Genomic DNA, 13,705 nt, shown 5'->3' on the forward strand with positions numbered 1-13,705 from the left:
CCAACACAGGCACATACAAAGGCTTATGTCGAGCAGTTTTATGAAATGCGAGGCATTTTAAAAAAAATGGTTGAGAATATAATATCATTAGCCTGTTTGAAAGTAATTAATTCTGAAAGAAACTTAGGTAGATAAATAGAATTCATGATCTAAAAGTGATAGGGATTGTTTTCTTTGGAAAACAAGAAGTTGCGGGGAGACCTGATAGAAGTATATACAAGAAGTATATATGAGGCATAGGTAGTGCATGGAACTCGCTGCAGGTGGTGGTAGCTGAGGCAGGTAAAATAGTGGCATTTAAGAGATTTTAGGATAGTAATATGGATATGCATGGAATGGAAGGATATGGATTATATGTAGGCAGATAACAGTTGGTGTTGGCACCATGTTCAGCAGACATCGTGTGCCGAAGGGCCTCTCTTGTGCTGTACTGTTCTAGGTTCTCTGGATATTTTGTTTTCTTGTGATACTATTTTAATTTCGTACACACATTATGCTTTAGAAAAATCCTTATTAAAAGCCTTAGTCACTTTACATCCTATAATCAATACAACAAAATAGCAAGCACATTTCACTCGTTAAACTAATGTTTCTTCTTGAATTACTCATAGCAGTCCTTAAGGGAGGTGATTTATTTGCCAATTTCAGTTGAATTCCAGTAACATTAAAAGTACCGTAAATCTTTAGTCCTCATTATTTGTAACTAATTTGAGCAGAAATGCAGTTGCTATCCTTTGAGATGCTTTGTGATACAAAATAGTAGTTAGCCATCACAAATAAAATATAGTTTTAGGGAAAGCCATACCCAACAAGTTCCCAAATGACGCTCCACTCTGCCTCCTAGATTGTATTCCTGCAAGAAGTGAAACACTTCTCCTTGTGCTTTTTCTGGATTTTTTCCCCCCAGAACTTGGTTTCTGTTGAGATTGATCCAACTGTGCCAGACCGAGAGACTTTGCAGATCTAGTTAAGCTGGGAGGTGCAGCAACAAGAGAAATGGAGAAGCGTCCCTTCAGCTGTGGAGAACCAAACAAGCCAGCAGTGATTGGATAGGACACTCCGCTGGACAACATAGTATCTGAAGAAGAAAGCTTCTTTTGTGAACGAGTTCCTGAAGCTGGTGAACTTTTCACAGAAGACGGGGAGGACATTTTTCCTGAAGAATTCTTGACATTAGATGATTGCTCAGTAATTAATGAAGATATCTTGGCTGAAGGTGACCTTTTGGTAGTTGATTTTATTCTTGTTGTTGATCGAGACACCTTGTTAGGGGACATTTTGTTTTTCCTTGGAGAAACTCTTGTTGAATCAATATTTGACATTGGGGAAGTTGTATTATTTTCATTTTGTTCACTGCATTCCTTAAAATGAGAAATAGTACAAATTAATACAATAAAATTAATGTTTTCAAGTAAAAACAGGGCTTGAAATTAACGGTTGCCAATGGCGACCTAAGTGTCGTCGGGCAACTTAACAGCCGTCCCATTTTACCCGGCTTGGCAAGCAACTCTGAGCAGCCCCCCTCTCTATCTCTCTCTGGCACTCTCCGTCTAGGGCCGCCGGGTCTCCACTCGCTGCCCGATCCTCATCCGCCGGCACGGCAGGCTGTCTTCCACATGCGCACTGCTAGACAGCACATGCGCACAGCCACCGCATCCATCAGCCGCCCTGCCACGGCAACTGGTCGGCGTTGGCCACTTTCTCCCACCCTTTGCAATGTGGGAGATCTGGCCGCCTTTGCTGTCTGGTCGCCACGACCGCTGAAAACCAACGCAGAATCACTGCCTGGAGCTGGAGTAACTCTATCTCCTGTTCTGTAGTATGTTTACATATTCTGTTGTGCTGCAGCAAGCAAGAATTTCATTGTCCTACCTGGGACACATGACAATAAAACTTTCTTGACTTGAACTTAAGCAAAAAAAGGTTCTTGGGAAAAAAGTTACCTTAAATTTAGTTGCGTCTGGTTGGGTAACTATGGTAGGATGAAGACTATTCCATGCCTTAATTGTGAGGGGGAACTGCATGGAGCAGCCAGCATCTCTGGATAGAAAAAATTGGGTGACGTTTCGGGTAGAGACCCTTCTTTACATTTCCTCTGGTTCTAGTTTAATTTAAAGATACAGTGTGGAAACAGGCCCTTCGGCCCACCGAGTCCACACCGACCACCTGTAAACTAGTTCTATCCCACACCTTAGCGACGTAAATCAAGAGTGTTTTATTCTCTCACATCCCAGTTAGAACAATGAAATCCTTACTTGCAGCAGCACAACAGAATATATAAACATAGTACTCTGTATGAATATATAAATATATATATATATATATAATTAATCTCCTGTGATTAATAAAGTTCTATCGTATAGTATCGTGTGGGTAGGAAGGAACTGCAGATGTTGGTTTAAAATGAAGATAGACACAAAAAGCTGGAGTAACTCAACAGGTCAGACAGAATATCTGGACAAAAGGAAAATATTACGTTATGGGTTGGGTCTGAAAAAGGTTCCTGCACAACTTTGGAATGTGGAAGGAAACAATCACCCGGAGAAAACCCATGCGATCAAAGGGAAAAGGAGCAAACTCCATACAGACAGTACCTATATTCGGGATCAATCTGTATGGAGTTTGCTCAAAAACAATCACCCGGAGAAAACCCATGCGATCAAAGGGAAAAGGAGCAAACTCCATACAGACAGCACCCATATTCAGGATCAATTCCAGGCCTCTGGCAATTTTAGGCAGCAAATTTTTGGCCAATGTGCTGCCCATAGTCTTGAACTGAATTATAACATACAGTAGCTGTAAAGGGGGACATTGTTCACTTAGAGATTTAAGACTGAAAATGGATAGTTTCTTTTTTTTAGTAACCAAAGTTATCAACGTATCATTTTTTTGTGTTGGAAAATAAAATATAGTGGCACAGCTGGTGGACTTGCTGCCGCACACACCAGAGATCTGTGCTCGATCCTGTCCTCGGGCACTGTCTCTGTTGAATTTGCACATTCTCCCTGCAAGCATGTGGGTTTCCTCCCACATCCCATTGGCTTTGTAGGTTAACTTGTCTCTGTAAAATTGCCCCTAATGTGTAGTGAGTGGGTAAGGAAAGTGGGGTAACAGAACTTGTGTGAATGGGTAGACAAAAATGCTGGAGAAACTCAGCAGGAGAGGCAGCATCAATGGAGCGAAGGAAATAGGCGACGTTTTGGGTCAAGACCCTTCTTCATACTGATGTCGGGAGGGGTGGGGGGGGTGGGAAAGAATGGAAGAGGCGGAGACAGTAGGCTGTGGGAGAGCTGGGAATGGGAGGGGAAGGAGTGAGAAAGCAAGGATTATCTGAAATTAGAGAAGCCAATGTTCATACCGCTGGGGTGAAAAATACCCATGCAAAATATGAGGTGCTGTTCCTCCAATTTGCGGTGGGCCTCACTCTGGCCGCGGAGGAGGCCCAGGACAGAAAGGTGGGATTCGGAATGGGAGGCATAGTTGAAGTGCTGAGCCACCGGGAGATGAGGTTGGTTATTGTGAACTGAGTGTAGGTGTTGGGTGAAGCGATCGCCAAGCCTGGGCTTGGTCTCACCGAGGTTGATCATACGCTGAATAATCCAACCAGATTTTTGTTTGGAAGTGGAAAGAAATAATAGAAATTGCATTTATTGCAACGTGTAAAAAGGGATGAGATACTGTATTATAATTCTGCTGCATGTCATTGGGATATATATCATGTCTTGTTTGGTGAATATGTTTAGTTTGTGACTTATTTGATGCAGAAATAATATGTGAATGCTTCATTGACCATAATTCCGACTACGCACTTCATCCGAGCACATAATCATATGCGTCATGCAAGCCTTCTTAAATGACCATCTAAACTGTCATTTGGCAACCTAAAAAGCTGCCACGGTTGCCCAGCTGGCAACAGGGAAAAAAAGTTAAGCGAGAGCCCTGAAGTATACAACTTAATTTAATATATAACATCTGATTTAAAATTCAAATAATAATGTGAGGCAGCAGCTCAGATTGCAATGCCCATTTCCATATACTGCGATTTCTTGGGGCTGCACGTACCATGTCCAGATGCAGATGGCCTATTCTCAATGCCCTTCAATATTACAAATGGAACTATACAATAAAGCAGCTTCACCCCAAAATATTCCCAAAAACCATTGACAGCTGGCACAACTGGAGATTAATATGCTATATAACATTTTCATGTATTTTTTTTTAATTACTGCTGATTAGAAAATGGACAAGTCGCATTGGTATTGTTGGCACCCGCCGAACAACTGTGCGTGGCTCAGAATCCGCACGACTTGCTCCCACAGGCCTGGGCCGAATGGAGCCATAGCAGCAGTGGGCTAGCCACCGGAAGTCGATGAGTGTAGGGGAACCGCCATGAGGGGAGGGGCGAAGAACAATGGAGGACACGGCATGGGGGAAGGGAAGATCAATGGAGGACCCAGCATGGGGGTGACTGTCGTGAGGGTAGGGAGTAAAACAATGAAGGACCCAGCGTGGGGGGACTGCCTTGAGGGAGGTGGAAGAACAATGAAGGACCCGGCGTGGGGGGAGAACAAAGGAGGAGCCGGTGTACTTTGTAACTTTATCAGTGCCATAGGTGACAGCTATTTGCATACCTTGGGTATGCAAGCAAAGAATTTCACTCTGTCTTGTCACATGTGAGGATACAATATTATATTCCATTATAAGCAACATATATTTACACTTAAATTCATAAACGCAATCTGATCCTCAGAAAATATTGGATCCCAGAATAGTCTGAAATCTATTTCTCTAATTTATTTAATGTAGCAGCATCATTACCCATTGCCCACTGCCTTTCAAAATAACATTGAAGAGAAATTATTATTCAATTCTATGGGAAAACCTAAGTTTATCTCACACGCACATTCACCATAACAGAAAACATTATCAGATTTGTTTTTAAACTTGAACTCAGAAAATTAAAGATTGCACACTCAATAATTGTTGTCATGCTTAACTCTTGCCACAAGGGGGTGATCAACATACTAGTATAAAATGTTTATTATTTCAATACCCAATCGAAGACACTGGATGGTGCTGTGGGGAAGCAAGAACAATGCAATTCTACATAGCAGCCAAGCTAAGTTTTACATGGCAGTTCAATGCATTTTCTAGAGATCAACTGCCAACTGAAATAACAATCCACATAATGGGAGAGTTCAAGTTCTTAGTGTTACTATTCCGCACATGATATATCTAAAAGGAAATTTTGAAGTAATAATTCAGATCCAAACAGATTACTCTGAAGAAAGGTCTCAGCAAAGTGCTGGAGTAACTCAGCAGGTCAGGCAACATCTCTGGAGAACATGGATAGGTGACGTTTCGGGCTGCATGACCTGCTGAGTTATTCCAACACTTTGCGTCCATTTGTGTTTCTGTTCCAAAGTAGATACTCTTCTGCTTAATACATTATCCACACAAACCTTTCGGCTGGGAGTTCATAAATCACTCATAAATGCACTTTAATAGCTACCTGAATTGCAAATGCACGTGTCCCTATACTGGATGCACGTTTCAGCAATGCACGACTAAATGGTGTGCTCACTCGAGTCGGAGTGCCTCCCTTTCGCAGAGGAGAGCATGGTGGCATACGCTTGTCAAATACTTCTGGGGTTAAGTTTGCACCAAAAGAGACTCTCTTTCTCTTTAAAACTGGACCACAAGTTTTTTCATTTTCACTTCTGCGCTTTTTGGATGAGCTTGGGGAACCTAACAGGGAAAAAAAAGGGGACAGTATTAAACCAAAATTAATCTGAAATATTAAAATACAGCATCATAATTTATAGCTAAGCCACAATGTCACTGAGAAGGAACAACTTGTATATTTGCAAAATTTCACCAGGCCTCATTATTAAGCTACATAATAAAACTTCTCTGCTACATCAATCTCACAAGAAATGCCAATTGTAATCAAATGGAATAGCAATCACAAAATTTACAACACTCGAGATCACCAATTTGTCCATAGTGTGCATGCCAGTATCTAATGGCAAATGACAATTCAGTTAATTCATGCTTTCCAGGGCTGCAGTGATGCAAGGTGCTTCATCACCATTTTTCAAAGGCAATTAAAGCAATAAATGCTGGTCTTGCCAGAGACACACATATCAGTGTCATTAAACGTGACTAAATAACAATCTATTTTTTAATTTTACAATGTATTTACTTCATCTTCATTATGTTCAATTCATATCACGCACTTCAATCATACCAATTAACTAGAATCAGCTCTCTTTTCTAAAAGCACCAAATACATACCTGTTTTGATGCTTATGGGTTAATGGAATATATTATAAAGCAGGACACCGATCTGTACAAAACATTGTTCGGAGGCAAGACAAAAATGGATCTTCAAATTATGGCACATATCAATTGAATACTAGACTAAGTGTGACCCGTTGGGTCCCAGCATCACACGGGAGAGCTGGTCACCCAACGCAATATTCCAGCTCTTCACCAATTCCAATATTACTCGCCAGTGGGAATGGTCTTTCTTTTGCGCTAGTATAGGTGTTGTGGGCCGAAGGTACTGGTTTCCTAAGGGCTAGTATATACATTGTGGGCCGAATGGATTCTTGCCTGGCAGTACAGTCACGTGTTCATTTTGTACAAATTCATTTTGTGAACACAAACTTTTTAAAAAGGCGAGTTAAACAATTGGGCAGCAGCCACCCGACAACCAAAATTCATTTTGTGAACACAAACTTTTTAAAAAGGCGAGGCAAACAATTGGGCAGCAGCCACTTTACAGCCGCATCGAGGGGACTCACCGTGGAGTAGACGTGCGTTCAGTGTTATACGCAGCTCAGAGCCGTGACCCTCTCGCTTCCTGGGTCTGGCAGAGACTGAGTGAGGGACTACACTTCTGGGTTTTATAGTCCCTCCCCCCTCCCGTCAGCAGAGAGAATGGGGATTTTAAAAAACCCATTAATATCTCTCTGATTTTTCATCGATGGGAAAAATCCTCCGGTCCCGGAAGGCGGGGGCTCTGAGCGAGATGGCCAAAAATGACAGCCGTAGGTGGCGGCGTTCTCTCGGAAATCGCAGCATAGTGGGCCAAAAGCGGTCAAGATCAGACTTTTAGTAATATAGATTCAACTGTTTAGCCTACCAAGTATGTACCAGATTATCCCTACTAACTAATCACACGAGAACCCATCCATACTAATTCCATTTTCCAGCACTCAACCTGCAGTGAAATCCCTTTTTGGAAATCACATTCCATTGACGTCAATAGAAAACAATTTCAGGTTCAGACCACAATACTCGCATACCAAAGGGGTTTTTGCTGCAATCATCAATTCAAAGCTAAATATGTAATCTAAAGCAAAAGGAGATTCTTTACAACAGGTGAATAGGCCTTGTTCAACATCTACAAATGAACACTTATCCAATTGTATTTTGTGTCATGGATGATACAAACATTTGTGCATCAACTCACCTTTCCCAGTTTGCTCATTGAGGTCTCTTTGTGGACTTTTAGATGTCCAATCTTTTCGCTTCAAACTTTCTGCTTCCGTCAGGTATTCAATCACATTACTTTCCCAGTTTTTGCTTCGCTGAAATGTTGAACAGGGAGAGGCACCATCTCTCAACACAGGCGATTTGCTTTTTAAAAGAGTTTGCCTATTTTCCTTACAAGGCGACGATTCATCTTGAATTTTTGGGAGGTCAACATGCTGCATTTCTGACAATTTATCCTCAAGCTCAGATTTTCCAGTAATTGAAGATTCCAACAACTCTGCTGTTACAGCCTGCTCTGCTTGAACATCTAGTGTTTCCAAATTTCTGTCACGCAATGATGTTCTACCTCTTTTGGATTTTGTAGCTGAAGACTGCAAAACATTTGTAAATTCAGTTTGCTCTGAACAAATATCTGCAGCTTCTACATTCTTATAATGTACTGATGATCTGCCTCGTCTTTTGGGGGTATCTACCATTTCCTCATTGATTTTAACTGTTGTAATCTCAGTTTGCACACAGCTGTTGCGTAATGATCTTCTTTCATCCGTGTTAACCTTTTCTTCATCTATATTAGCTGTGAAGTGCCCCTCATCAACAGAATTATTTTTCTTCTGTAATTTTTTAGTTGAAGAATCCACAATATCTGTGCATTTAACTTCCTCTGAATCAAAATCTGCATCATTCACATCTGTAAGTAATGATGATTGGCTTTGCCTTTTGGGGGTGTGAACTTTTGTCTCAGCTATCTTAGCTGGCATGAGTCCCTTGCTGACTGTATCATTTTCCATGCCAGATTTTACAATGCAAGATCCCAAAACATTTGCAGATTCAACCTGCTCTGACTCCATATGTGCACCATCCCCATTTTTACTACGCAATGATGATCGGCTTCTTCTTTTGGGGGAGTCAACCTTTTCCTTACTTATTTTCATTGGTACGAGTCCTAAATTAACTGCATCAGGTTCTGTGTTCAGTTTTGCAAGTGAAATTTCCAAGACATTTGTAGATTCAACTTGCTCTGACTCCATATCTCGACAATCCACATTTTTATTGTGCAACAATTTTAGTTTTTGGCTTTTCGGGGTGGCAACCTTTTCCTCACCTATTTTCATCGGCGCGAGTTCTAACTTCACAGTATCATGTTCCACGTCCGATTTTGCAAATGAAGATTTCAAAACATTTGTAAATGCAACTTGCTCGGAATCAATATAAGCACGATCCACATCTATATTTCGTATTGATCGGCTTCGTCTTTTTGGGGTGTCAATATTCTCCTGGCCTACTTTAACGGACTTATTGACTGCATTATTTTCATTGTCTGATTCTGCAACTGAAGATTCCAAAATATTTGTCGATTCAACTTTCTCTAAATGAATATCTTCACCATCCACATTTTTATTATGTAATGATGATCTGCTTCGTCTTTTGGGTGTGTCAAATCTTTCCTCCTTTTTCCTAGTTGGCGTACATTTTTTGCCAACCAAATTTTCCACCACAGATTTTGCAACAGAAGGTTCAGAAAACTTTGTTGTTTCAAATTGCTCTGCTTCAATATCTACTTCATCCCTGTTTTTACCATGCAACAACTTTTGGACAAACATTTTTGGAGTTTCATCTTTTCTCTTCTTATTGTTACCAGATGTGTGTTCTGTTTCAAATGATTCATGTTTCACAACTAAATTTTGTCCTATGTTCACCGATGGTTCAAGATTCTCCTCAATTTTCTTTGGAGCTGCATCCAAACTTAATGATTCATAATTGATAGATTGATTCTTGCGTTTTTCTTTTGGAGTACCTTTAGCTGTCTGATCATTATTTTGCTCTTTCCCGTTTGCACCCTTAGATAAAGGTGTTATTGATTTATCCTTTGCTTTTGAAAATGTTTCTTTGTTAATTTGATTATTTCCAGTGTGTTCTTTTGGAGAATGGAAAAGTCTGCATTTGCAATATCTTGAATTAGCTGAGGATTCTGTTCCCTCTTCTCTTTATTTTCACCACTTGTTGCCATCATTCCATCTTCAAAATTAATCTTGCTCGTCCTCCTCAATGTTCTTTCACTTTCTGATGTGCGAGAATTTTTACCATTTTGAGAAATTGGGACATTGGATTCTTTTGCTGGAATACTTGCTTCTCTTTTCAAGTCAGTATTGCTTTTGTCAATTGATGCAGACATATCAACTTTGTTTGGTTTAGTCTGAATTGGTTTTGTGGCCTCCTCCTTGACCATTTCATATAGTTTGGAGAAAGGTGATAAACTTTCAACATGCTTTGCTTTCCCATCATTATGTATCTTTGTGGAGTTTCTTCTGTGCTGACTCTGTAGAGTAGGATCTTCTGTTCCATTTGGTGTACTCTTTGAAGGTTTTGTTCGTACTTTGAAGCCTTTATCCACTATCTTATCTGATTTTAAAAAAAAACCCAGAAAAATTGAAAAGGCAAAAAAGTTTATTGCTAATACAAACTCAAATTAAAACTCAAGAACAAGCCATGTCTGTTTTCCAATTAAACATTTGTTCCCGCATACAAAAATTAACTGGTTCTTGAAATGATCACATGTGTACAACTGAGAAGTTAAGTGGCATTTGGAGATTCTGTCCTCCCACCTTGAATTAACTGCAAACCACAGGCAATATTTTCTGATATGCACTCTTGGTGGGTCCCATTTACTATAAAATGCTACAAAGATAATCTAACATAACTTGAATGAAGTAGTTAACAGGAATATTGATGGTTTGACGAATAAATCAAGCTTGGACAAATTGGCACACTTTTCACCAAAGATTATTTCAAATTTTTAAGAATGGCATTAAAGTAAAAATGAGCTTATTACATACGTGAATATCTGTAAGCTCAAAACTAGTTGAAGGAGATGATGCAAGCCTTTGGAAGTAAAGATATGAATGAGGACCATTAAAAGCAAAACGGCAGCATTTCTCCCATTTAAAAGTTATGGGGAGCAAGCACAGGGAATGGAGTAGAGTCAGGGTATTAGAAAAGTAACCAAACCGAGTGATGGTAATACCACCTGCAGCACATGCTCAGATCACCTCGATTCAAATAAATATTTTTTGTAAATAAGAATGGGGAACAAGGAAATGGCAGAAGAGTTGAACAGGTACTTCGGATCTGTCTTCACTAAGGAAGACACAAACAATCTCTCAGAAGTACTGGAGGGCAGAGGATCTAAGGGGGTAGAGGAACTGAAATAAATTTTCATTAGGCAAGAAATTAGTCCTCAGGGTGGTGGCTCTAGAAATAGTGGACACATTGGTGATCATTTTCCAATGTTCAATGGATTCAGGATCAGTTCCTGTGGTTTGGAGGATAGCTAATGTTATCCCACTTTTCAAGAAAAGAGCGAGAGAGAAAACAGGGAATTACAGACCAGTTAGCCTGACTTTTGTGGTGGGAAAGATGCTGGAGTCAATTATTAAAGAGGTAATAATGGGGCATTTGGATAGCAGTAAAAGGATTAGTCGAAGTCAACATGGATTTATGAAAGGAAAATCGTACTTGATTAATCTTTTGGATTTTTTTGAGGATGTGACAAGTAAAATGGATGAAGGGGAGAGCCAGTGGATGTAGTGTATCTAGACTTTCAAAAAGCCTTTGATAAAGTCCCGCACGGGAGACTGGTGATTAAAATTTGGGCACATGGTATCGGGGGGAGGGTGTTGCGTGGATAGAAAATGGTTGGCAGACAGGAAGCAAAGAGTAGGAATGGCGCAAGGCTCGGTGTTGGGGCCACAACTGTTTACCATGTATATTAATGATTTGGAAGAGGGAATTAGGAGCAACACTGGCAAGTTTGCGGATGACAAAGCTGGGCGTCAGTGTGAACTGTGAAGAGGATGTTAGGAGGTTGCAGGGTGACCTGGACAGGTTGAGTGAGTGGGCAGATGCAGTATAATATTGATAAATGTGAGGTTATCCACTTTGGTGGCAAAAACAAGGGGGCAGATTATTATCTCAATGGGGTTAGGTTAGGTAAGGGGTCACTGAAAGTTGGCGTGTAGGTACAACAGGCAGTGAAGAAAGCTGATGGAATGGTGGCCTTCATAACAAGAGGATTTCAGTATAGGAGTAGAGGTTCTTCTGCAGTTGTATAGGGCTCTGGTAAGACCACATCTGGAGTATTGTGTACAGTTTTGGTCTCATAATTTGAGGAAGGGCATCCTTGTGATTGAGGCAGTGCAGCGTAGGTTCACGAAATTGATCCCTGGGATGGTGGTACTATCATACGAGGAAAGTTTGAAAAGACTAGGCTTGTATTCACTGGAGTTTAGAAGGATGAGGGGGTATCTTATAGAAACATATACAATTATAAAAGGACTGGACAAGCTAGATGCAGGAAAAATGTTCCCAATGTTATGCGAGTCCAGAAACAGGGACCACATTCTTGGAATAAAGGGGAAGCCATTTAAAACTGAGGTGAGAAAAAACGTTTTCACCCAGAGAGTTGTGAATTTATGGAATTCCCTGCCAAAGAGGGCCAAATCATTGGATGGAGTTAAGAGAGAGTTGGATAGAGCTCTAGGGGCTAGTGGAATCAAGGGATATGGGGAGAAGACAGGCAAGGGTTATTGATTGGGGACGATCAGCCATGATCACAATGAATGGCGGTGCTGGCTCACAGGGCCAAATGGCCTCCTCCTACACCTGTTTTCTATGTTTCTAATAAACAAAGAGGCATGTTCAAATCTTCTTTTGGATGGTTCTTTACTTTCCAACTCAAGCCACACAGAACAAGCAGCTTCTCCAAAAAAATGTCAATTATTTCTATCTAGGAGCAGCTATTTAATACAGGAAATACAGGGCATTTGATTGACAGGTCGTTTACCACCTTAAACATTCTTCGTTCTATCACCGTCGCTGACAAACTGTAGTCTATATATTGCCCATATGGCACATATTAGCAATTAAAGCTCAGTCCATGATTAACACCTTGGACATCATGGCAGTAGTGGGAACTTATCGTCTGCAAGATGCACATCACCCCAATCTAAACTTACACCCTATAATTTCTTCATTTATATAGTATCAAAATCCTAGAAATCTTCAGTTAACAGCTATACATTAAAAGCTTCACCCCTTAGTGTTCAATGTGAATCACTATCAACAACCCCCAAGGTTGGGCAGCAAAGGTGATCTTTCTAGTGCTGCCCACACCGACACCATATTACAAAATAAATGTAAATCAGTAGTGTCTAATAAGACGCATTCAGAGCACAAATTCATGAATTAGCATGAAATGTACAGAACATCCAATACCAACCAGATTTATGTCCACTCGAGGATGATCGACTTTTAACAGAAGATTGTGAATCGTCATCTATTTCCTGCTGAACATGAAGAACCTGTTAATTCAAATTTGATCATATTAAGAATTGAATAAACAACCATGTTATTAGCATGGGAGAATTGAGGCATTTATAATCATTAAGTGTAATTTCCCAGATCCATTATAAGTTGGAAACAGAATGCAAATATTCAATCAGAGACAAATTTCAATGCCAATTAGAAATTAAATCAATTATCAGAAACAAGTTATATTTTTCATTCAATGATTTAACATGTCGGAAACAGAATCAACCCTTCCAGGATTTAAGCAGATATTGGATAAATTGTCAAATAAAAGGTTATTGCAAAACGTGAAAGCGATGGTGGTTCATGGTAAATCTTGGAAATGATAAATCGACAAAGTGAGGAGGTAGACTGTGTTATTCTATTACCACTGCTTCTTCTAATTTCTATTAGCCAGTTTTACATTTGATATCAATAAAAATGACTCAATTGAGATAACACGGAATGAAGTGAAAATAATTTGCAAGGAAAATTATTACATTTAATGTAAAATGCAAGACTGGGTTTGAGAAAGACAAAAAGGGGCGATTCAGAATTTGTTATAAATTCAAACTTGAATTTTATTACTCACTGAGAAAAGTATAATAGAAGCTTGAGCAATCTAGCTAAATTGGAAATCAAAAAACGCTCTGATTAACTAAGTAGTGAAACTTAAAAAATGGAAACTATTTACAATCTTCTAGATTTAGTGTGTAAGTAAGTAATAGAATAGGATAGGTTCAAATAAGTAAAACATTGAAAAGGACCAAAAGGAAGTTCCATTCAACACGCGGAATGATTATCTAGTTCATTTGATCTACTAAATTGAAGGAGATTAAAAGGTTACATAAATAATAAG

General features: G+C 39.8%; 1 protein-coding gene across 1 annotated transcript in view; it reads right to left on the minus strand.

Annotated features, from left to right (window-relative positions):
* Nucleotides 1–13,705, minus strand: part of mki67 (marker of proliferation Ki-67) — a 274,252-nt gene that overhangs the window by 20,067 nt on the left and 240,480 nt on the right. The window contains 5 exon segments of the mRNA XM_055646690.1: nucleotides 806–1,361; nucleotides 5,513–5,748; nucleotides 7,481–9,391; nucleotides 9,394–9,903; nucleotides 12,779–12,860. Of these exon segments, the coding sequence (XP_055502665.1) occupies nucleotides 806–1,361; nucleotides 5,513–5,748; nucleotides 7,481–9,391; nucleotides 9,394–9,903; nucleotides 12,779–12,860 (3,295 nt within the window).

Source organism: Leucoraja erinacea, chromosome 15 (genome assembly GCF_028641065.1).
Source record: "Leucoraja erinacea ecotype New England chromosome 15, Leri_hhj_1, whole genome shotgun sequence".
NCBI lineage: Eukaryota > Metazoa > Chordata > Chondrichthyes > Rajiformes > Rajidae > Leucoraja > Leucoraja erinaceus.